This window comes from Maniola jurtina, chromosome 22, assembly GCF_905333055.1.
Source record: "Maniola jurtina chromosome 22, ilManJurt1.1, whole genome shotgun sequence".
Taxonomy (NCBI): domain Eukaryota; kingdom Metazoa; phylum Arthropoda; class Insecta; order Lepidoptera; family Nymphalidae; genus Maniola; species Maniola jurtina.
The window spans coordinates 10,817,636-10,842,703 of record NC_060050.1 but is presented as its reverse complement, the minus strand read 5'-3'; the positions used below and the strand labels follow the sequence as shown (position 1 = coordinate 10,842,703).

The 25,068-nt window shown below is 36.9% G+C and overlaps 6 protein-coding genes across 9 annotated transcripts in view; 4 read left to right on the top strand and 2 right to left on the bottom strand.

Moving 5' to 3' along the window:
- Window positions 1-3,609, top strand: part of LOC123877044 (trafficking protein particle complex subunit 2-like) — a 31,674-nt gene extending 28,065 nt beyond the window's left edge. Inside the window, exon 5 of the mRNA XM_045923558.1 lies at window positions 3,508-3,609. The gene's annotated coding sequence lies outside the window, so the exon portion shown is untranslated. The remainder of the gene's footprint in view (window positions 1-3,507) is intronic.
- LOC123877043 (trafficking protein particle complex subunit 2-like) lies at window positions 1,672-3,609 on the top strand. 2 transcript variants are annotated; one of them, XM_045923556.1, is made up of 4 exons: window positions 1,672-1,870; window positions 1,938-2,065; window positions 2,222-2,371; window positions 2,861-3,609. In XM_045923556.1, exons 2-4 carry the CDS (start codon window positions 1,976-1,978, stop codon window positions 3,038-3,040), a joined length of 420 nt encoding a protein of 139 aa, XP_045779512.1. In that variant the 5' UTR covers window positions 1,672-1,870; window positions 1,938-1,975; the 3' UTR covers window positions 3,041-3,609. The 2 variants fall into 2 exon arrangements, with proteins under 2 accessions (XP_045779512.1, XP_045779511.1); XM_045923555.1 differs by having other exon boundaries at window positions 1,673-2,065.
- On the bottom strand, window positions 3,496-5,818 carry LOC123877041. Its single transcript, XM_045923552.1, has 4 exons — window positions 5,571-5,818; window positions 4,758-5,009; window positions 4,185-4,331; window positions 3,496-3,877 (listed from the first exon to the last, which is right to left on the bottom strand). Exons 1-4 carry the CDS (start codon window positions 5,656-5,658, stop codon window positions 3,819-3,821), a joined length of 546 nt encoding a protein of 181 aa, XP_045779508.1. The 5' UTR covers window positions 5,659-5,818; the 3' UTR covers window positions 3,496-3,818.
- A 100-nt stretch (window positions 5,819-5,918) lies between these two features.
- Window positions 5,919-13,843, top strand: LOC123877033 (DNA-directed RNA polymerase III subunit RPC4). Of its 3 annotated transcripts, none has more exons than XM_045923540.1 (9): window positions 5,919-6,283; window positions 7,129-7,256; window positions 8,167-8,276; window positions 8,997-9,129; window positions 9,551-9,628; window positions 11,401-11,510; window positions 12,188-12,274; window positions 12,847-12,954; window positions 13,453-13,842. In XM_045923540.1, the coding sequence occupies exons 1-9, from the start codon at window positions 6,120-6,122 to the stop codon at window positions 13,609-13,611; spliced, it is 1,077 nt and encodes a 358-aa protein (XP_045779496.1). In that variant the 5' UTR covers window positions 5,919-6,119; the 3' UTR covers window positions 13,612-13,842. The 3 variants fall into 3 exon arrangements, with proteins under 3 accessions (XP_045779496.1, XP_045779495.1, XP_045779498.1); XM_045923539.1 differs by having other exon boundaries at window positions 12,844-12,954; XM_045923542.1 differs by lacking the exon at window positions 9,551-9,628 and having other exon boundaries at window positions 12,844-12,954; window positions 13,453-13,843.
- A 1,672-nt stretch (window positions 13,844-15,515) lies between these two features.
- Window positions 15,516-18,083, bottom strand: LOC123877039 (probable 28S ribosomal protein S26, mitochondrial). Its single transcript, XM_045923550.1, has 3 exons — window positions 17,636-18,083; window positions 17,014-17,151; window positions 15,516-15,745 (listed from the first exon to the last, which is right to left on the bottom strand). The coding sequence occupies exons 1-3, from the start codon at window positions 17,963-17,965 to the stop codon at window positions 15,578-15,580; spliced, it is 636 nt and encodes a 211-aa protein (XP_045779506.1). The 5' UTR covers window positions 17,966-18,083; the 3' UTR covers window positions 15,516-15,577.
- A 178-nt stretch (window positions 18,084-18,261) lies between these two features.
- Window positions 18,262-24,616, top strand: LOC123877011 (calcineurin-binding protein cabin-1-like). Its single transcript, XM_045923491.1, has one exon. The coding sequence runs from the start codon at window positions 18,352-18,354 to the stop codon at window positions 24,346-24,348; it is 5,997 nt and encodes a 1,998-aa protein (XP_045779447.1). The 5' UTR covers window positions 18,262-18,351; the 3' UTR covers window positions 24,349-24,616.
- Window positions 24,617-25,068: the final 452 nt, after the last annotated feature.

Here is a 25,068-nt window from a genome sequence, read left to right as displayed (position 1 = left end):
AAAAATTTTTGATAGAACAGGAACGAGAGCTATAGGTCTATAATTACTCATAGATTCTCTATCAAGTTTTTTATAGAGTGGTTTTACAATTACTGTTTTAAGTTTCTCAGGGAAAACGCCTTCAGAGATACAAAGATTAATAACGAAACTCAATATTGGTGAAACTATTTGCGACACAAATTTCAAGACTTTGGTAGAAATGTCATCATATCCAGTACTGTTTGTGTTTTTAAGCGATTTGATAGTTTTATCTACTTCAAAAGGCGTAGTAGGATTTAAAAATAATGATTTATAACTGTTACAGTTAGTTACTTTGGTGTGTGATGTGTTAGCTTTTTGAATGCCATCAATAGTAGTTTGGTCAATAAAGAAGTTATTAAAAGAATTAGCTATCTCTAAAGGATCGTCAATAATATTACTACCGATTACTATTCGCTGTATCTCCTTTCTGGGTTCATTGACTTTGTAGTTAGTCTTGACAATATTCCATGTGGCTTTCGATTTGTTAGTAGCACAGGTGATGGTATACGAATTCTGGGCTTTTTGTGTTAATTTTATGATTTTGTTCAAACGAGTGGAGTAACCTTTTAATTTGTTTTTATTATTTTCGTTTCGTTTTTTCCTGTATTGCCACAATAGTGCCCGTTTTATCTTAGAACATTTTTTGATGCCATTTGAAATCCATTTAGGTCGTTGATGCAAATTATTTTTAATTTTAATTATTGGAAAGCAGAGTAAGTAGAAAAGATTAAATAAATCGTAAAATTGATTAAAAGCAGCCTCAGCGTCATTAGTTTTATAAACGTCACTGAAGGTAAGACAGCTTAGGCATTCTTTAAACTTATCCAAATTGTGTTTACTATAGTCACGCATTTCTGTAAACCAATATTTCAAATAGTAACTAACTTTAACTGGGCATGTTAATAATTGCGCCGTGTGGTCTGATAACGCACAGTCACAAATTTTACCCTTGCATCCCTTAATATTGTAAACAAAATTATCGATGCATGACCCACTTATTAGTCTTGTTGGTTCATTAAAGGCCAGTTTTAGATTAAATTTATTTAAAAGCTGAAGAAAAGTCCTGGTTTCCTTGGTGTCATTGAGAGTATTCGTCTGTGTTGGTGTTAGTTGGTGGGCGTGCTCGAGTGTTTTTTTGTTAAAACTGACTGGAAAGCGCTCTAAGGGGGTGCCGTGCGTATGTCGGCGAGCGCCGGCACAGACAGGGTCCATACTTGTATAGTTTAACAAACTTGTGTTTTAAATAACTACAAACTTGACATTGGCTAATCTCTGTAAAGCCAGACGAGAGAGAAAAAAAAAGCCTATGGTCTCTTTCTTTTTTTTTCTCTCCCTCGTCTGGCTTTACACTGATTAGCCAATGTCAAGTTATTTACAAATTATGGAAACTATATGTATAAGTATGGACTTCGTCTGTGCCGGCGCCCGCCGACATACACGCGGCGCTCTTTTAGAGCGCTTCCCAGTCAGTTCCACCACCAAAAAACACCAGCAGAACGCAAAAACCGGCCACTTCTCACAAAAAAACACTCCAAAAAAGCACCGCACGCGCGCCAGCAAACGCCACCACAGACAAAGTCCAAAAAGCCTATGGTCTGTCATCACTCATCAGACATCTTCAGACTGGTATATAGTGATCTGTGGTCATCAGTGTTTACTGCTGTTTACTGCTGACTGCTATCCAGGGCCGTAAAATAAATTAAAAAAAAAAACTGTTTCCTGTTTAGATTTTTCGATTTACTACAAAATATTGAAAAATGAAATTGCAAAGTTTACTGCTTACTCTGTTAAACAAGTAATTGATCGAAACAACGAAATGTACCTATTATATTAATGCAATAAAAAGAGGGTAAATTATTTAATTAATATGGCACATCAAGGAGAGTAGTAATATAGTAGATAAAATCTTTCTGAAGATTTCAGAATCAAAATTCAAATATTATTGAATGGTGAAATGGCAGGAACATACTATTTTGCAATAGTTGGCCAGTCCGATAAACCTATATTCGAGATGGACTTTATTCCAGTCACAAAGGAAGTAAAGGTAGTTACTAGTTACTTAGATTCAATATTTTAGTGAAATTCTGTGCCTGTATCTGCATTCTGCTCCCCTATTCCTTATGGCTTAGTGTTGTAACTACTTTCTGTTATTCACAAAGCTACATTTACTAAATAAATAGTCAAATTAATCTGTTCAAAGAAAGAAGACAACAGACACCAGAACCAGTTCATGGTACACGCGGTACTGGAACTGGTGGATGAGCACATGTGGAAAGGCACCAACACATACCTCAAGTCTGTGGACAAGTTCAACCAGTGGTTCGTCTCTGCATTTGTGACCGCTACTCAGGTAACCGTTCCCACTACAACTTTATTACAACTCATCAACCCATCGCTGTCGCACTACTGAGCACGGGTCTCCTCTCAGAATGAGACGGAAAATGAAAGAGTTCCCATGGGCTTATCAAAAACCCTAAATCCACATCTTCAAAGCGCCAGGCATCATCTACATGGTACAGAAATAGCTTCCATCCGGAAGACAGGCTATTCTGTATTCTGGTAAATCAATTTTTTTTTCTGGATTTTTAAAACCTAAATCCATGCAAACTTTTTTAAAGCATTTTTTATAAATCCCATGAGAAGTTATTTTTTTGGGATAAAATAAAATAAAAGTAGCCTATGTCCATCTCTGGGATTCAAGCTATCTCTGTACCAAATTTCGTCAAAATCTTTGTTTGATTGTGAAAAGCTTCTAGACCGACAGACACATTTTCCCATTTATAATGTTGTATGGATGGAAATGAAACCTGCTAAATTAATTTTTCTTGTTTCTTTACAGATGAGGTTTGTCATGGTCCACGATGTTACCAATGAGGACGGCGTAAAGAACTTCTTCACAGATGTGTACAAGGCATACATAAAACTGTTTATCGACCCTTTTTACAGACAGGACACAACTATCTCATTCCCAGCTTTCCAGAAGGAAGTACAGTTACTTGGCAAAAAAAATCTAACATAGCAATATTTTTATGTATACTTATGATAATAATTATGCCGTCACTATGGAATTCATCAATTGTGTTCATTAATTATGTTGTACATGATCTCTAAACTAAATTAATTATCAATAGCCTATTAACAGTCCTCTGCTAAACCAAAGGCTTCTCCTAATGGGAGGGTTTGGCCATGATCACCACACTGGGTGGGTGATCCATTAGAATCTAATGGATCACCCACCCATCTGGTGTTGGTGGTGGATCTAATGATTAGATGGTAGTAGTAGCACAGAGGATGCTGCTGCCTGTTCTCCATTATAAATTTACATTTAACTAAATTGACATGTTTATTGAATACTATCCTTTTCATTAAGGGTGCAATTAAGAAAGTGATGATAATAGACCTGTCACTTTATTTTAGTGATTTTGTACAACAGAATCAATCACATGTGTATATTGTATATAAATAAAAAAGTAATTTAATTCCAAAATTAATTTATTTTTCAATCTTGAGGTACCTATTTACAAATCTTATTTTAATCAACAAGTTCTTATTAAATTACAACAATAATAATACTGTCTCAAGTTGTAATTACCTTAATAATCTTTTTAATTGATAGATCAATAAAATATAAAAAAATTATTAAAAAAAAACATTGAGAAAAAATTAACACAATTTTGTCACTAAAATTATTTTCATTTAGAAAACAATCAAGTCAATCAGCAGTGTTAATTTTTAATTAAATAAAGAAGAAACAATTGGAAAAAAATAAGTTTCCGCTTTGGATGAGTTTTCATATTTCAATATAACTCTGGCAGCCCCAGGTCATCATCTGGAATGCTTTCATTGGAAAAATCGTCTGGAACAAAAATATTTTTATTCTACTTAGATGACAATAATTTATATTAGGTACTATACAGACTCCCAAGTTGTCAATTTAAACAAATGACGTGGCTCAATCAGTGACTTAAGTATGAAATATGTACTAGGGAACACTGTATAATGTATTGTCTCATTGTCAAAATGACTGTCTTCCAAAAGAACACCTTCCTCTCTCCCTGACATAGTAGTGAGTGCTGTCTGTGAGGCAAGTTAGCCTTTGACTGCAATCTCACTTGTAATAAACAACATCTACATGAACTGCATTTGGTAAAAAAATAGCATACCTGTGAAAAACTCGTCTTGATAAGAGCAATCCAAGTCCATGCTATGCCTAGCAATGATTGGTGGTGGTGTGTTGGGTGGCGACACATGTTCATTTATCTGCAGCTCGGGCATAGGGAGATAGTCCAGGGCATCTCTGTGGTAGTTATCTGAAACAGAGTCAAAGTATTTAACAAGTAATTTAAATTTTAAAAACTTTTCAAAACCGCTGACTGTGGTTCATGTTATACACTGCATCTTTTTCAGCAATAATTTTTGATTATTAATGAATTTTATGTACCCAGTGGCACTCGCGCCATCAAGACGAATTGAATCATGTATTATTCATCAAAATCGGTTGAGCGGTTGAGTTGACAAGCAGACATCGAAACAGACAAGATAAAACTTTTGGGCTTTGCTGCAGTCAGGTAAAAAACAACTTAAAGTACTTCCACTTTTAAAGATAGCATCAGCAAAATTAGTTTATGCAGAAACTGTGTTTGCTGTATGTACCTAACTGACCAGTATATGAATGATTCCTCAATCAACTACCACTTTACTCCTTATGCATATGTTGTAAGATAAAAATATCATACCATTCTTATAGGAAGGCTTGGTAAATTCCAATTCTTCAAATGAGTAACCTTTCTCCACTGTTTCTGTTTCATCATTGTATATAAAGGGCACCACATTTTTGGCTCTGGGAGTGAAAGCGGCACGTGGTGTGCTTTGTAAAGCTTTGCCTGTGTTTGAGAGAAATGATTTCTTTGTTTCACCACCTTTTTTCATAGATTTGACTGGTTCGTTAAGTTTGACTGGCCCTGATGTGACCATTTTGCCCATATTTTCTATAAAGAATAACAATAATTTTATTTAACACAAAAACTAACTAAACAACTTATATTTACGTACACAATTTTAAAGTGGTATCCAAATAGGCATCTTAAATGAATGGGATATTGCTTTCACTAATTAATGAAAAAAAAAAAAATTTTACATTTCGTTTAGTAAAAAATTAAGTCTGAATTCTTGAACTCACACATAGCAAAATTATTATCATCCCCTGGTGATGTTCTAGAGTCTAGACCTATTAAAAAAATAGGCTAATATAGTATGATCAACCCAAAACAGACACTGCACACAGGCTTGATGCTAGTATGTATTACATCCCACAAAAAATAATGATAAGCATGCTGACGTGGTAGTAAGCGGGTCTGTCGTAAAACTGATGGCTGCTGGAGGCAGACGTAACCTGGAGCGAAGACCGCGCATCGTGGGACGCCGGCCCGCTGAGCTGACCTCAAATAATTGGCGGAAAGTGGATGAGGAAAACAGTGGACGGACCTACCTGGAGTACCGATCGGTACCTACTTTAAGCATCTAAAAATAAACAAAGGTAAATTTCTTACCAATATTTGTCAGGGGCTGCCTCGAAACATTTTTCTTTGTTTGCCTCGTGAGGTTCAGGTGATCACCAAAGATGTCGAATAATGCCATGGCGTAGAACTAATATAATAACAAGAGAATGCGGAGAAGAATAATTAAAATCACGAACTAAGTTTCAATTAGCAATAATTAAATTTAATACAAATTAAATTCGTGCGTTAGCGGTTGATGGTTTGAAGTCAGCGAAGTTCGTTATTTTTTTGAAATTTTTGACGTTTGAGCAATTTTGTTTATGGTTTTCACAGAATATTACTCTTTTCATAGTGCCGTCAGAGTCTAGTATAAATTTTCAGTCATTGTTGATTTGATTGTCAATACATTGTCAAATAAAATCAGCTGTTCACATGAACGTGTTTACATTAATTGAAAAATAAAATAAAAATATACAAAATTAAAAAATTCAAACGAATTATCAAATAATATACTTAACAATATTTTACTACGTGTAAATCGTGTTGTTTCATGGTTGTGTGTAATAACTGTGTATATTTATTTTGCGATTTAATTCAGAAATGTCTAATTTGGGAGAAAAATCCAATACGAACGGCCTGGGAACCGACCCTCTACAGAGATTAGCATCGCTCAAACCTCCCAGGGACCTCTCACTTGGTGGGATGAAACCCAACAGGAAAATATTTACGCCAAACTTAAATGTCGCTAGAAATAAAAATAAAGGGTAAGTAAGCAAATAAAGTAGGTAAAATAATATGTTAGTAGTAGTAACTGAGACTAGTGGCTTAAAATGCTCCGAGGCATGAATGCTTCAAAATCATCACTCCAAATTCGGCCATCTATCCAGTTAGGTACTGACTTTGGTCAACGCTGTTTAACAATCACAATTAATTAACCGATATGTGCTGCCACTACTCTAGTCCATACATCTCTCGTTTCTATAAGGCCGGTTACGTACTGCATCCGATCCGAATCCTTGAAAACACATTCCAGAGTAGTCTAGAACTATTTGTATGGTAGTTTACACACTACATCCAACTTCCGTCATCCAATTCCTTCCCATCATCAGAGTCTCCAATTCGGTAGTAGTTAGTACTGTTTGTACGAACGCTTTCGTATATTAGGTACCTCGAATCAGAGTGTATCAGCAATATCGGAATTCAGTCCGTTTTTACGGATTCAGATCAGATGAGTATGTACCCCTCTAATGGTAATTATATCAACAAATTGAATCTTAACAATAGTAAGTATTTATAAAACTACTTTTACTTTTTCCAAAATTATTTTTTGCATTTGAGTAGTTATTAGGGTTTCATATCTGAAGGGTGCCAACGGATCCTATTAATAAGCCTCCGCTGTCTGTCTGTCCATCTGTCAGCAGTATCTCATGAACTGTAAAAAAGATGGTTGAAATTTTCAGAGTGAATTTCTATTATCACTATAACAACAAATAATAAAGGGTTCAAAAAAATTAAAAAGTACATAATCATTGATCATGTACGATAGTATGGAATCCTTTGTGTGCGAGTCCGATTTACATCTGATGGTTTTTGTTATTAAATGTTTCAGGCCTTCCACTGCAAGCTCCCGAGATCAAAATAGGGATGACAGACATAGAAAGGATCTGAAAAATGACAAGAATAGGAACTTTAAAAATGGCCCCAAAATTATCAAATCCACCGGCGTTTTCTCTGAAGGTAAAACAATAAAAACAATATTCCTGTTAAATAACACCATTGTAGTTTTATCGTTTGTACTCTGAAACCTCTAAACTGTCTGAGACCTGTAAAGCTCAATTCACGTTGCTGCGGAATGGAATGGAAGCATCAATTTTGCGAGAATTGCACAGTTGATATAAAACTCATTATTAGACTTGCAACGAATATTCAGAATTCGGCCTATTCGGCTGCTTTTATTATATTCGGCCGGATACTGAATATCTACATATTATTCGGCCGAATACCGAATACTTAAATAATATATTTTGTCATAGAGAAATAATTGGTAAAATGAAAAATTAAAATCGATTGATTACGTATATATTCATTTCTGTTATAATCATTTAAGTAGTCATTGGTGCATAACACAGGTACATAATCATCTTCTGAATTGGAAAAATGGAGGATTCTATGTATTTGAATTATTGTGGTAATCAGAATTTAGAAGGGTAAGGTTCTCATTTCTTTTATAATCATTTATTAAGTAGTCATTGGTACATAAAACAGGTCCGAATTTAATCCAATTTAATAAAAAAATCCAGCCGAATACTTTTGCCTTATATTCGGCTATTCGGTCAGGGGCCTCGCCGAATATTCGGTATTCGGTATACTGCCGAATATACTATTCGTTGCAAGTCTACTCACTAATCACTATACAATTTTGTTACAAAAATTCTGTTCCATTCCGTTCCGTGGCTATGTACATTGAGCCTAAGTATGGATAAGGGATATTACATAGTGAGAAGTTCTACATTACCACTAACCAAATTGGTAATTGTGATATTTAATAAAAATAAATTAATACCATTCATCATCTCTCTGAGAGGAGACCTGTGCTCAGTAGTGAGCCAGCTATAGGATGATCATGACCTAAATTGTAACTCTTCAGGTCTGGGCAGCGCAGAAAGGCATACAAGCAGTCGAGTCTCATATGGTAGAGAATCTGAAGGCACTCCCACGCTGCAACGACCAACTATAAGAGTGAAAGATGTTATAAAGGTATGTGAATATTACATAATATACGATTATTATTTTCGAACCGCTAGGATCTAGAACACCTTTTCAGCATCAGTTTTCACTTCCAAAATATAGGTATCTTCAAGTCAAGAGTGAATAGGTACTATTATATACCAGCAAGCTCGCTCCATCTTGTTGTCAGACCTGCTGGCTAGGCTGGATGAACGCTAGTCTGTAAATAAATAAAAAAATTAGTCATACTGGAGTGTGTTTGGTTGGTTAAGAATTTTCTTGCTTACATTCAAAACATATAACAGCGTCTACTAATTTTGAAAACAATATTTTGCGTTTTCATTGAATAATTTATATTCTTTTTTTTACTTCTTCACAAATTGCTTTTTGTTCACTTCTTCACATGTTCACGTATTAGTTCTTGTTTAATATTAATTTATATTCACTAGTTCACATATTAATAGTTGTTTAAAATTCATTTTTGTTCACTAGTTCACACAGACATTGTGGTTCAATGTTCACTAGTTCATAAAAGTCATATTACATATTATATTTATTTTTATTTATTTATTTCATTGCTGTCATGTACTAATAACTATATAACGTACAGTTACATGACGCCCTGTTAGGGCATCGCAATTTACAATCATTAAATTATTATCTACGACAATTATAATCATTATAAATTAAGATTAATTTTATTGTTACATTATTATTAAATTATTAAATTATTAGTATTCATCTTCATAGATAGACAAAGAGTTAGAAGAGCAAAAGATCAAGGCAGCATTTGGCGACTCCACCTCATATGAAGATGCGAGTGAGGACTTTAAGACTATCTTAGACATTGAAGCACCTGTTAAACTGCCTATGGATAATGGAGGTATATATATATTTTCTTACTCACTCTAGGCTTAACCACAATCACACCTGAAGGAAAGTGATGACGCCTAAGATGGCATTTGCTTAGAAGATGCCTATTCACTGTTGTTTTGAAGATATAATTGGTAGAAAATATATCATCATCATTATCAGAAATCCGTCGCTAACCCACTAGAGCATGGGTCTCTTCTCAGAACAGGTCCTCCTCTCTGAAAAGTTTTCTTTACCAAGTGGGTATTGACAGATTTCACACACTTTTGAGATCATTATGGAGAACTCTCGAGCATGCAGGTTTACTGTGTTTTTCTTAAAGTAAGTGATATTTTAATTCCTTAAAATGCAGCCAAGAAGTGGTAGTAGTGATAATCTGGCACATCACACAAGATTTGAAAAAAGTATTGCTATGAAATTATTGTTTATAGGGTTGTCGAACGTAAAGTCGGGGGTCAAGGTTAAACAGGAGGTGGTTGTCAAACAGGAGCCTGCTGACGACGCGGACCGTAAGAGCGATTTCATACTCGACCATCCAATGATTATGTCACACTCATCTAAATAATCTTTTTCATTTTGTCTTGCAATATATTTTCATTTCATCTTTGTCACATTAATCCTTGCCATATATTTTCATTTCCTCTTTGTCACATTAATCCTTGGCATATATTTTCATTTCATCTTTGTCACATTAATCCTTGCCATATATTTTCATTTCCTCTTTGTCACATTAATCCTTGGCATATATTTTCATTTCATCTTTGTCACATTAATCCTTGCCATATATTTTCATTTCCTCTTTGTCACATTAATCCTTGGCATATATTTTCATTTCATCTTTGTCACATTAATCCTTGCCATATATTTTCATTTCCTCTTTGTCACATTAATCCTTGGCATATATTTTCATTTCATCTTTGTCACATTAATCCTTGCCATATATTTTCATTTCATCTTTGTCACATTAATCCTTGCCATATATTTTCATTTCCTCTTTGTCACATTAATCCTTGCCATATATTTTCATTTCCTCTTTGTCACATTAATCCTTGCCATATATTTTCATTTCCTCTTTGTCACATTAATCCTTGCCATATATTTTCTACTACAAGATACATACGTACATTCTTAATATAGTGTGACATAATAATTAATGGATGGTCGTGATTGAAGCGCATCACGTTAACGCCAGACGAACAGTTTCGTTGCGGCGGCAGTGGTGCAACAGATAAACATACAGATCGCTTACTGCCGTTGAGCTTCCGACACGTTGTCGTGTCGGACAGTTCTATATATACTATCTCTATGGTTCTATATTTTGCTTTTCTTTTTTTTAACTGGTTTTACGATCTGGGCTCTAGCCCTTTTGAGCCTATTTTGCTTTTCATGGAAAATAAATTATAGACTAACTAGGTATTATAATGTTTTGTTGCAGTTGTTATGGTGGCGCCACATGCTTGCAATATACAGCAAACAACAGGTACTGGCAATCGTGTGGGTGTCTGCGTATGCTTTCTAACGCTTGGGAGCGCTTTTCGTTCTATCCGATTGGCTGCAAGTCTATGTATAAAAAGTACTCTGTGGTGTTTGCCGATGCTTGCTGTATGTTGTTTGTCGCAAGCATGTGGTGCCGCCATTATAATTTCTTCAGACAGAAACTTTTCTGACAAAAAATTCTGATAACAATATACGGCTGTCGGCATTAAGGTGGTTGTGGACCACGAGAACCTAGCAAGGAGTCCAACTCATTATTCAATACTAAAAATGCGAATGACCTTTGACGTTGTAATGATATCTGCAAACTGCAAAAGTCGACGCGACGCTACTGCGTGTTAGATGCAACCGACTCTTTCTATAGGCTATTAGCTATGCTTTCTACGGACATTTTTCTCCGCCAGAAAACTCCCTGACATTTATATTTCAGGGTCCTTGAATTTCGTGAATATTTTGTTTGAAAAATTTAATATTATTTAATGAAATTGTACTGACGTTATGGTATTCGCATTTCCAGTACTGACAAATGCGATTTCTTGCGGCTCTTGTGGCTTTAAAAAAAAAAAGAGTAAAAGCCAAGTTTATTATGTTGACTAATATTCCCCTTTCCCCTCCAATTAAGCGTAAAGCTTATGCTAGAAGTAGGTATGACAATAGTGCAATGGGTGAGGTTTGAACCGCCGACCTTTCGGAATTTAGTCCGCTCCTCAACCGTTGAGCTATCAAGGCTATATGGCGGCCATGATGATCATTATACTAGGATCATTGTATTATGCGTTGTTTTCAGTTACAAATGTTCATCCAAAACCACCGTTGGTAGATGTCAAGGAAGTGTTTGAGGAGAACAATGTTGCAGATTTGTTGCGCAGCGACAAACCAGCTCTCATACTACTGCAGGTAACAACTAATTAGATCTCTTTTTTAAAAAAAAATACGGACTAGCGCTTGGCTGAAATCAGACCTGCTAGCAAGTGATGATGCAGCCTAAGGTGCAATTTGGCTAGTATATTTGTTCATATATGAAGATAAAATTATGTGACCACAAATTCACGGTTTTCGAATTTTGTCCTTCACTTGTGCTACAAGACATTATTACCTGCCAAATTTCATAATTCTAGGTCAATGGGAAGTACCCTATAGATTTTGATTCCCTTTTCTTGACAGACACCACAGACAGGCAACGAAGTGATCCTATAAGGATTTCTTTTTCTTTTTTGAGGTACGGAACCCTAAAAACATTGAAATCTTGATTGTTTTGTATTGTATTATATTTACAAGAAGCTGTGATAGCCTAGTGGTTAGAACGTCCGGCTCCTAATCGGAAGTCGTGGGTTCGATCATCTTTTCAGTTATGTGCGTTTTAAGCAATTAAATATCACTTGCTTAACGGTGAAGGAAAACATCGTGAGGAAACCTGCATGCCTGAGAGTTCTCCATGTTCTCAAAGATTTGTGAAGTCTGCTAATCCGCACTGGGCCAGCGTGGCAAACTATGGCCTAAACCCTTCTCACTCTGAGAAGAGACCTGTGCTCAGTAGTTGGCCGGCAATGGGTTGATCATGATGATATTTCCAGCTAGCGGACACGCTGCCGGGACGCGGTGGCGGTGGAGACGACGCGCGCCCCTCCACTTCCGCGGAGGAGGGTGGAGGGGATAAACCCGTAAGTACAGAATACTTCATAGTTCCTTATAGATACTAACCCTGTGATGACCAACATGCTTGCCCAGCGCACTCATTATTTTATTTTTTCATTTTATTTGTATATAGACTTAATGAAAAGTGAACATTTTGCAGCACACTTTGAAGATCCAAACACTAGATAAAAAAAACAGACTAGTGTTTGAAATTTACTGCTCAAATAGATTGTAGTCAGTGCTAAGGCTGACAAAAATCCTCGGCCCTACAAGATTGATTGATTTTAAAACATGCAGTAGACTCCATCATCACTTACTACCAGGTTGTAGGTGGTAGTGAGCTAACTTGTTAGTGGCATGGCAGTTTTATTAAACTCATACTCCATATCAGTATTTACACTGCAACGTACCGGAACGCCAAAACGCTAGGCGGCACGGCTTTGCCGGTAAGGTGGTAACTAGCTACAGCCGTAGCCTTCCACTAGACAGACATACAGCCAGCGTATATCGGTTGACGATGATGATTTGGAAAAGTGCTCTCAAGCGATTTAGCGTATCAATACGATGCTGCGTTTCAATAACGTTCGTTCTGTAGCAGGTGGACAACAGATGTCGCCTGGCCGACTTGGAAGAAGGCAAGATTGGAAAGCTACGCGTGCACCGATCAGGCCGTGTCACACTCGCTTTAGGAGACACTATTTTTGAGGTACAGTTTAAAAGTGCAATCACACTCACAGTTTTTTCAACTTATATTTTTAATTTTTTTTTAATATTTAATGATTACATACTATATTTAATTTAGCAACTGCATAAGCGGTAACAGTGTAGTGGGTTAGTCTGTCTAGCTAGGTCTGGGGTTTGATCCCGGCCACGTACTTTGGAGTTGTGCGTTTTAATTACCTAATTGAGTATCACTTACAACATAAAGGAAAACATCGTGAGGATGCCTGAGAAATAGGTTTGTTATTATAAAAAAGTGCATTGTCGTCACTAGATGGTAGTATATACAGTCGTTGCAGTACAAGTGATACCGTGGCTTAGCGGTCAGAGCGTCGGGCGCGAACCCAGAAAAAGTAGGTTTGGTTCCTGCCGGTTTCCCAATTTTTGATATTCCAACAATTATTTAGTCCTTAAAGTATACGTCAAAAACACTAACATAAAAATTATTATTTAACTTTTGAGAGCGCTATTTTTGTTATTTCAGGTGTGCGCGGGCACCAAAGCGTCGTTCCACCAGGAGGTGGTGTCGGTGGCCGCGGACGACGCGTCGCGCTCCGCGTGCATGGTGTCCCTCGGCGCGCTCACGCACAAGCTCAACGTCACGCCGCACTGGCGGGACATGTTCCACAACATGTCCCTTTGAGCGGACATGGCCTTTTTATAGGACGTGCTTTTTATAGGACATGATACAGATGTTCTTATAGGATATGCCCTTTTTATGGGACATCCCCTTGTAGATGTTCTTTTTATGAGACACACTCCAGAACATCCCTTTGTGGAGACAACGGACATCTGTAAACAAGAGTAAAACTTCTCTTGATTGGTGGTTAAAACTTATGACCGTTTGAAAAGGCAATAAATTGTTATTTGTAATGAAAATGAGTTTTTATTTCCACTAACTGCTGGAGACTAAGGATAATGGACAGCTGTATGAAAAAGATAGCTGAAGGGACAGTAAACTTCATAGTAAAAATTCGTTTTATTTTCTCCAATCTTATTTATTAATTATCCTCTCACAAGTCATTGTGAGGGGATAATATTCCACAAAATGTCCTTTTACGGTCATGGTTAGTGGCAGAAGAGTTATATCCTGTAACTTAGAAAATTTTTCACCACCCAATAGGTGAAAAATTTAAAAAAATAAAATAAAAAAAAACAATACAATAAAATTAAATCCTTTTGCTTCCAGCTGACAAAATATATATATATAGAATGGATATAGGGAAAACCTTCGGGCGCCAGCCAGCTGGATAGAAATCTCCACGGATAGACTTGCCGAGGCATGGACTTTTAATCGCAAGTCAGAGATTCGGTCCACCTAGCCGTGCTCTCTATTCCGGGACGCCAAATATTGGTGAATAAAAATCAAAGAATTTAAAATTTATTATTAAAAATTAATTTATTAAATTTCTAAAGTTTTATACAAAATTTTATTTATTAAAGAGGGAAAAAAAATATGACAATTTATAATAGGTACCGCCCCTTTGTTCTTGTCTTAATTTTATATGTCTTATATATAGATACAATGAGCCAATTGTCACTTGTCTTAATTTTTTATATATTTTATACAATTATCAAAAATAAACAAACTTATAGTACCTGGGCCACATGGCCACACACTAGGTTATAAAAAAATAAAGTCCAAATTATCACAAAATTTGTTAAAATAGAGAATAAGCTAGGCACATGTCGAATATCTAACTAATTCCACAGGCCGAAAACTGCATTCCATCACACCAATTCCGGGATGGAATCCGATATAACACGTAACATTTACGATCCAAAAATGAAATTTACGGGAAAATCCCCATGATAAATGATCAAATGAGGCGTTAATGATAACAATCTAGGATCAACGGCTGTAACAAGGAAAATGTTAGGTTAAAATTTTCATCCATTTTCTTGTTGGAAAATTCAATGTTCTAATGGCGAGATTGGGTAGAAAAATGAACACTTACCGCTAAAAGCGCCGTGTCCTACCACTCTATAGCCCTCTGGCCCATAAATATGTATTATACTTATTTAGTTTAACTTTCACATTTTTAAAAATTAATAATTTACGAGCAAATGTTTGCGTGTCTATGTAGGAAGAAAAAGTGAAGCTTCAAAATGGCCACCGAAAGATGCCAACTTCATTTGGTAAACGAGCTGTCAAAAATGTTACTAGTTTTTTTTTCCAATATGAAAGAAGGTTTGACAGATCGTTCAATTACATTCCCAAACGTCACGCCTTTGAAACGTCATGGTGAAGTTTGGGACACTGACATATGACGTATAAAAGGTCTACAAACAGATTTCAGGTTATGTTAATAAAAAAATATGCGATCTAAATAAGGGATGTAACGGGACCGCTAAGGTACACGTTACAATCCCTTTAAAATCTCGAATTTATAGAAATTATTCAATTCAAGATTCTGTTTATTATTCTAAGAAGTTTATATCCCAGAATAATAAATAAATCTTCTACATACTGAAATATTTTTACTATGTGTCTTGATTTAGAAATATTAGGGTACCTACTAGTATATAAAATAAAACAGCTAATAACATAATATAATATACAATTTATTTCCTAAACAATTTATAAACTAACAGTTAACACATGATCACTAAACGCTAGCCTTTTCAGTATTCTTCTCATATTTAACAGGTGTGTCTCTTCCCGTGAAGCGATTGCCGCGTAGGTCTATGGCGTAGTTGTAATCCACTGGATTGGCTAACGCGTGATCTATGGCCGCTTCTAGAGTCTCTGGTGTTATGAATGTTGAACTTAGTTCCTGTAAAAGACATGATTTTTTTAAAAATGGGTTCAGTAAAAATCCAAAATATAGGATGTTATACTCCTAACAAATTCTCTGTAAAAAATTGGTTGTCTGTAAAGTCGGTTTACTGACGATAGTTGAACGTGACAACAAAGGCCGATTGTGCTTCTTTGTCGCTCGTTCCGCGCTCTCGCTTGCACTTCAAGCCTTACATGGAACGCCTCAGAGCGAGGTAACGCCGCATGAGTCATGTTTTTTCGTGCGTGCAGCCGGCTCTATCGAATTATAAGACGTTGTCACGTCAAAAGTAAAATCACCACTAATGTTAAAAATACGAAAGTGTTTATTTATTGGGTACTCCTTCAATCATACTGCAATAGCCTATGTCCACAAAAAAATCATGTATCAACGTGATTTTTTTTTTCATGGTTATTGGTCTTAGTTAAAGACCTGAAAAGCTACTTTTTATGCCAAAAAATTAGAGTTCTCGTGGGATTTCCATAAAACTAAATCACCATGACTAAGATGATCAAGTAAAAAATAAGAACTATTTATCTAATAAACTTATTATTTTTTGAGGAGGATATACAAGAAACCAAAAGCTTAATTTGCTATAATCCGTTGAAATAGACATCTGTATGGCGCAACATGCATATTTGTCTGTTTCAGCAGATTATAGCAAATTAAGCTTTTGGTTCCTTGTATATCATGGACTTCTGCAAAGTCACTTCTATACAACATTTGAAGAGGATGAGTCAGAAACTATGTTTTTTTTTTAAATGCAAAAATTTAAAGTGGAGAGAGGAGAAGACATCCTGACTTTTGTCAGATGTGTCAGATTTTTAACTCTTTTATCAGTTGGATAAAAATTAAAAGTGAAAGTTTTGATTATTCTCAGTAGCTAATCCTCAATTACAGTAAATTAAATTAATTTCACATTAATTATTATTTGCGCATGTCCGATGAACTGTGGGCAAAGACCACAACACAGTGGATGCCACAAAATTTTAAAAGACGTCGAGGCAGGCCGAGGCGTCGCTGGCGAGACGAACTCGATGCCTACATGTCGGCCTGGCCTCAAATTTCTATAGACAGAGACAGGTGGAAGAAAGAAGGGGAGGCCTTTGCCCAACATTGGGACAGTTCGGGCTAATAATAATAAATAATAATTATTATTTAGTATTATTGTAAAATTATTAATAAATAATTCATGTAAAATTTTACTATTGTTAGAATACAAAGGCTTTAAGTTAAAATAACAAAGATTCCTAAGAATATGGTACCTTTTGCTCCTTAATCTTCTCTGATGCTTTTGCAATTCTATCCCTCAATTCAGTGTCTTTGGCTTCCATTCTCCTCAAAGCATACTCCTCCATAGCTGCTAACTCTGCCTTTCTCCTCTCTTCTCTCTCTGCAGCAACCTGAAAATAACAATAACTTTCACTGATCACCTCATCTGCAGTTGTTACAAAGTGTAAATCAAGCATAAGGCATTTACAGCATGTTATAATATATAGTAGGCCAATATAGTCAGGCCAACAAAAGTAAAGACTGGAAAAGCACAACAAGTTCAAAAGATATTAGCATGGCAGCTACAAAATTAACAGACCTTGAATAACCTGTTTGATGACAGAAATGAACAATGACACAAGTATAGCTAAAGACCTGGAGACTGACATAGGCCTCTTTTTATATCGGAAAATCATAAGAGTTCCCACAGGATTTAAAAAGACCTAAGTCCATGCAGACGAAATCGCGGGCATCATCTAGATTCTAGTCAATAATAATCCAATCACAACAATTGCGATAGTAGCAAAGTGACAATCACAACTTGCAAAGGAGGATGGGCTAAGCTTTGCGAAGCTATTAAAGCTTCAATTATTACATCTAACTCAATTATTTTACCTGAATGTTCCATTGTTCGTTTAACTGAACACACTTTTCCCAGTCGTCGGCTTCCAACCGTTGTGACATCTCGGAACTTGCACTCTCAAGTGAGGACTTTTCCTTTATCATTTCCTCGTGGTAAAAACGCCTTATTGCACGCATTTGTGTTTTATAATTGTTGTTTATACGTAACAGTTCCAAACGCTCTTCCTCGGTGATTACAGGGCGTTTTGGTATGCGATAAATCTTGCTCTTCGCAACAGGTAACCATCTCGGTTTTCGGTGGGCTTCAGCGATTTGTGTGAATAATGGACAGGGTCGTTTTAGGATAAAATGTTTGAAGTTCATCGTTTTAGCTATATTTATTGTTTTAATAAGTTTTATGCTCTTTTTCTAGTAAATATACATTTAACCACAGAATCACATAACCTCATTACCTCAATCGATTTACAATCGTAAATGTCGTTGTCAAATGTAATTGACAGATGAAGTGAGTAGGTGAGTAGTCTTAGATTTTTTTAAATATGCCGTAACAACGTTTGTGCACTGCACCCGATTCTTAGATCCGATACCACCTTGTGCCATAGGCACGTATGTCAAAAAAGGTCAAAATCGAATAACAAATTAGGAATTAGTCTATGGTTTCTTGCAAAATGGTGGTTTATGTTTATTATTGTTAGAATCCGGCGTAAGGCGTTATATTTTTTATACTAACTCAAGAATAATTACGCGAAATGATTAAATTATCAGCTTTGAATGATGAATCTGAGGATGAGAGTGATTCAGAGGTGGAAGTATCGCGGGAAGCGTTAGAGCAGATCGCATTGCAGCAGTACACTAAAGCTTTGGATTTGCAGCGAAAAGGGAATCTCATTGAAGCTACGCAGCTTTTAAAGGATCTTTTGGACACGGAACTGTTGTACGACATCAAGAAACCAGGTCCTGGTGAGAAGGTATCAGGGCCTTTGTTCAATTTGAAGTATCTTTGCTATAAAAACTTGGCTTCTCTATTAACTACAGCGGGCGACATCGAAGGTGCAATCGAGGCGTATAACTCTGCCGCTGAACTAGATGATACCGATATAACACTCTGGCATCGTTTTGGCACTGTCTGCTTAAAAGCTAAACACTATGAGACTGCTCTCTACGCATTTCAAAAAGGTGTAGAACGTAACCCTCGTCATTGGCCATGTCTCGACAAGTTGATAATCATTTTGCTCGGTTTAAATTATAAAGAGCAGTGTCTTGCCGCTATTCACGATGCATTGCAACTTGATCCTGGTTACATGAGGGGCTTAGTGTATAGAAAACATATTTATAAGCTTTACAGTCACATGCAGGAATATATGGAATGTATTAACCCAATTTATAAATGGAACCCAGAAGGTGATGATGTTATAGATGAAGAAAAAGCTGAGACACTGCTCAAAGAAGCTGAAATAATCCATAAAGTGTACATAGAACAGCAGAAAGCTGAAACATTTAAGTATATTGTTCCCAAACTCAAATTAAAGAAACCAATATCACGAATGTCATGGCAATCTGTTGGCGAGTCTTTAGTTCACTTGCACCATTACATCACTGAGCATTGTTACAGCCATGCATGCTTTGTAGAGATCTCAACTGAAAATGGGAATGAAGAAGAAAAAATGGAAGTATGTGAAGAACAAGAGTCAGATGACAATAAAGCGGAAGACAATATCACAGATAATGAAAAAGTAACAGAAACAGGCTCCGAGAATGAGAATAATGACTTGTCCGACAAAGACAAAGCAACAGACAGTGAAAAAGTTGAATGTATTGAGATAACATTAGAACCTACAACAGAGAATGTTCCAGATAGTAAAATACAGAAAAAAGCGCCAGCGAGGCGTAGAGGGAATCCCCTAAATAACCTCAAGATGTGGGGATGGTATGAACGAAAGCCTCTTCGAAAGAAACCGGATGATGATGACAATATATATGAAATGTTACGTAGAATGGTGCCAATCGCATTAGTCCCAGAAGTAGCAACTAAAAAAGAAATGCAAGCAAAGGAAAACTCTTCTGAAATATTAAATACAGATAAATTATTCGAAGAGAAAGAATCAGAAAAACTTGGTGATGATACAGTATATTTTGGTACTGAAAGTGAACAAAATGAAGTGAAGTCATTTGTTGATAAATATACAGAGAACCAAAGAGATATAATTGATTTGTTAAAAGAGTTTCTGAGTATTCTGGCTGGGAAATGGAAATCAAAGTGGCCTGAAGCACTTCAGAAAGTTTTTGTAGAAGCCACCAAATGTTATAGCAACCACATTGATATTCCCGCATGTACAGATGATAACAAACAAGATTTACTACATTACACATCTGTTAATATGTTGGCTGAAGAATTCACTGTCAATGAAAAAATTAATTTGAGTCTTGAAGAGAAAGCAACGCATGAATTGAATGTGATTGAGTCTATAGAAATCATTTTAACATTAAAACCTCACATATACTCAAGTACGGATTGTTTGGAAATGATTCTGCGGTCCCTCTGGCTTAGATTACATATTTACATACTAAATAGACGTGAAGAACTTGCCTTAGATTGCTCGTACCAGCTTTTGAGTGAATTTGATGCTATGGGAGAACATCACGACATGTACAGTCTGAACATTCCAAACTTTACATTCAAAACTGATGTAAATGAACACGAAATTATAGAATACATAAAGTTTTTAGAGAGGAACAAAAAGTTATCAACAGTAATGGATTTGTACAGACGAGGTAGCTATGAGGAAGTGTTGTCAATCCTCATTGAATCTTTTGAGCATTGCAAAACAATTGCTAGAAAAAAAGAGGAAGATATGCCTTTAGACTTCTCCGTTCAACTGTCTCTAATATTGGACGCATACTGGGCTTTGGATAAAGTTGAATGTTGTTTCAAATGGTCTCTGATATGTTTACATGAAGCTCTGAAACATTACTTCCGTCTTACATCCGGTTCTGCAGATTATGAGAAGTGGAGCCTCACTGTCATCAAAGTTTTGAGTTGTATGGAACACATTCTTAGTACAGAAGGATTGTCATGTTTAGAAACAGTTACACAGAATGAACTAGGACAAGGGCTTGAGGATCTAATAAGAATAATTGGGCATCAAGTAGAAATGAACGCAACAGAGATGCCATTCGATACAGTCTCCCCTTGGATTATTATGCACTATATTTTGCAGAGAGAAGAAGATCAAGGAAGGAGCAGATCTCTTTCAGACAATGATAGGATAGCATGTGATGAAGTGCCAAATCCATTGATGGTATTGTTTATAGCTCATGAACAGTTGGGCGCGAGGAGCTGGTGTTGCAAGTCGGATGGAAAACTTCTTTATTTTATCCTTGACACCGTTGTTCCCCGCCTTCAATCGCCATCTCTGTCAAAAGCTTTGGAGCAAATAAACCAGTATCTGGAACAGTGTGTATTTTGTCTCTATGGTCATCCGGGAAGGAAGAATAAATTGAATAAATATCTCGTTGACCACAATGTTACACCTCAAGTGTTAGATTGGAAAAGAGCTCAACAGATATATGAAATCTTTAGACCTCTAGATTTGCCGCCGCTGGAGGGAAAAGTGTCTGGGATTTCCTCAGACACAGAAAACTTATTTCACCGTATTTTGTCACTTTTGCCAGCAGAATGTGACCCTTCAAAATATGTGCCAGAAATGAAAAAATATATTAAAGGCATAGAACAGAAACCGCCGTTAGTGCCACCGTTGTTGCCGTACAAGATGAAGGATATCTATTTTTTATTGGGCGATTATTATTTTAAAAAGAATGACACGAAATTGGCTATTAAGTATAACACATTGGATGTGTTACTGAATAACGATCGATTTAAGTCTTGGGCTCAGATATCGTTAGCCAAAGCGTCGAATTTAGAAAGGGCCTTGAATTTGTACAGAAATATAAATAACGAGAAAGATTTTCTCGACCCAGCCAAGACGGCGATTAGATGTTTTAAGCGTTCACTAGAATTAGATCCTTCGTATCGTTACATGTGGATAGAATTTGGCAATTTCGTATATTGTGTACATTCGTTCTGTTCGAGGCTCTTGAAACAGGCCACAGAATCGATTGATTTGGGAGAATTCCAAGCTTTCGAAAAGCAAAAGGAAGATCTTTTAGACTTAACCTACAAATGCTTCATTACGCTACGTGATGATCTCAATAATAGTTGTGATACTGACAAATCAAATGAGGAATCCTGGTTATTATACTACATGTTAGGCAAGGTAGCTGAGAAACGCAATAAACCACCCTCCGTGTACCTTAACTTTTATTTACAAGGAGTCAAAAATTTGCAAGAAGCTGGGGCTATATATCCTTCTAAAATAAATTACAACTCACCATCTCACCTGTCAATAGAAGTTCTCGAATTGCACTACAGAATACACGCTTCTATTCTCAAGTATATCGAACAACACGAGAACAAGCCTATACCTGCATCTGTAGGAAAGGTGTTTTTGAATTGTATAGATGAGTGGGAGAAAGGTCCTTACAAGAGAAGACCTAAGAAGGATAATGTTTCCATTGCCGAAAGCGAAATGAAAGCGGAAGAGTCTCCGGCCGTTCACGCTGCCAACATACTCAAACGCTCCATTAGCGACGCGGGCGAGGAGGACAACCGCGAAGCGAAAAGACTCAAGTTGGAATCTGCTGCCGCTAAAGTTAGACGATCGGCTTCCTATGATACTGAACGTACCGGGAATAAAGAACCTCAAAAACAACCTGAAGTTCCAATAAACGACGGTAAAGAAATCGCCCCCACCACTACGAATGATAACCAAGAAGCTGTCGCTGATAAAGAATCACGTTTGCCTGCTGTCAAATCCACAGAAGAACAGATTGATAAGCAGGAGGTTACTTTGCCGCAAACGAATCTGAATGAAGATGATAAAAAACAAGAGACTTCTAATTCCTCCTCTTCAACGTCTTCTTCGGACTCCTCCAGCTCGAGCGAGTCCTCCTCGGACAGCAGCAGTGACTCCAGCAAAGACACCGATGCATCAAGCAAGTCTTCTCAAGATTCGAAAAGTTTGACTGATGAAGAAATAAAGAAAATAGTATCAGCGTGCCTCGACGCGCTCGAAGATTGCGCGAGCCGCTTCGTGCCGCACTATAAAGCTCTTTACAGACTTGCACATTACCACTTCTACTATAAAAAAGGAAAGGACATCGAACGATGCCGAGACCTTATGCTATCCACCTTCACTTCGAGGACTGGAAAAAAAATGACTGGCCTTTTCAGTGAAAGAAAGCCTTCTAATTTCTTTAATAATATTTGGTTGTTGCGTGCCGAAGAGGTGGAAAGAGCGGGAGGTTTCGCGTTTCATATGAATCGCTCTGTCCTTCTCACTTTGGAAATATTGAAAGAGATAGATGACCACAAAACCTTGCTCGATCTGAGCTTACACCTGCAGAGGACACCAGACCTCGATAAAAAGTATCTAAAAGATTCCGATAGACAGGAGTTGGCGACGCAAGCGTTTTCTTTGTGTGTCCAATCTCTCAAGGGGCAATTGCAAAAGTTTAGCCAACAAGCGGACATAAAGAGCAACAATGTAGAGAGAGAAGCGTTAAAATGTTTCATGCTAGACATTTACAAAGCCTATTACAAAGTAGTTAAACAACCGAATTCAAAGCAACTCGTTAATTTGCTCGTGGACGCTTACAAATTAGTCTGCAGGCAGCCTCTAACGGAGAACATGAATCTAGTCGATCTCAGTCTGAAATATGTTTCCAATCTGAAGCAGCAAGCGACTCAAGCGAGCCTCCAGAAGAAACAAACTACCAAAGCTACGGTCGTCGAGCCCTCGAAGACGGTGACAGTTACGACTTCGCAACCTAAAGTAGACCCCAAGCCGCCGAGTGTTTCTTCCGCTTCTGGGTTACCCAAGATGTCATCGCACGAAATGGCGGCAGCGTTTCAAAACTACGTCCCGATGCTCAACGATCCAGTGTTTTCGCAACTATCCCTGTCTTACATCAGCGCACTCGCCGGTTATCCTCTCCAGAACAGTTTGCAATCCTCTCTTCAAAATTCGCTACAAAACTCTTTCCAAGCCGAGTTCTACCGTCAATTCATGGGTCAAAACTTCTCTTCGTATGTGCAGCCTCAGAAGAAACAGAAGCGAGCTCCGAAGCAGCCGTCCACTAGTCGGAACGTGGCACACGTGAAAAATAATCCACCGAAACCTTACTCTGCACCGACAACTGTAACTAAAGCTGCACCGACTCCTGTTATAACGAGCCTGCAGAAATCTGCGTCGGCGCCGTTAGCTCCCAGCATGGGAACAGTGTTGTCAAGTTTACCTGCCTCTATGAGTTCTAATTTATCACCGTTTGGCGCGAAATCGTCACATACTAGTGCACAAAGCTCAGCTCCTCAGGCGCATATGTCCAGTTCGTCGTCTACTAATGCTCCTGTCCACTCCAAGCCACCGATGCCGCATCAGCAAGTTAGTCCCGGTAAAACGTTGCAGGAGAAATTGGCCGAGCGTCAGAAGAGCATACCTTCAGCGCCTAAAGACATCAACGCGTCCATAAGTCGATTACCATCCTCCTTAACGATTACCAAAACCTCTGCGCATAAGCAGCCTTTAGTCCACGGCAAGAGACCCGAACCGAAAAAATCACTTGCATTTGAAGAACTCAGACCTAAGCCTATATCTTCCGATGAAGTTATCGTTTTAGATGACGATTAGGTTTTAAGTTAAAATTAACTATATTAAATTTTAATCAAAATGGACTGAATCAATAAATTAACAATTAATTTAAAAGTCAATTTTCATCCAAAAAATATGGCAGATGGATATGTGCAAAGCAAAGATCTGTTTTATTGGTTGCTAATGTGCAGGCACAAACTTTAATTAATATGTAATAATTTCATTTGGTATAATATATTGTGATTAATTGTAGTAATGTATGTATAGAAATTGAAAATTTATCAGTATTAAAGCTTTTTATTCTGAAAATTATGTTTTTATTTCAAACTCAAAATTGTAGAGGGCATTTCTGAAAATCTATATTTTTAATAGCAAAAACTGGCTGACTAACATCCATCTGATATCGCTCGAGCTATGCGCGAGACTACAATTGCTTTTATACATAGCTATAGCGATATTGTATCGAATCTTTGAAAAGAGCGTCCGCCGAGTTTCTTGCTGGTTCTCGGTACGAACGTCATTCCGAAAGTAGGTTCTCTATAGTAAAGATTTACGGTATTAGATATCGTCATGATATCGTAAACCTATGTTATAGAATATAGTATGTGATAGGTCGAGATGACAATCGGGGCGTCCCCACCCTGATTGCCATCTCGATCTGTCGCGTACTATAGATGTATTTTAAAAATACAAAATACAAAAATAATATTTTAGTGGGATTTCTGACATTTCTTAGTAGAGGCAGAAGCTAAAAAAAAA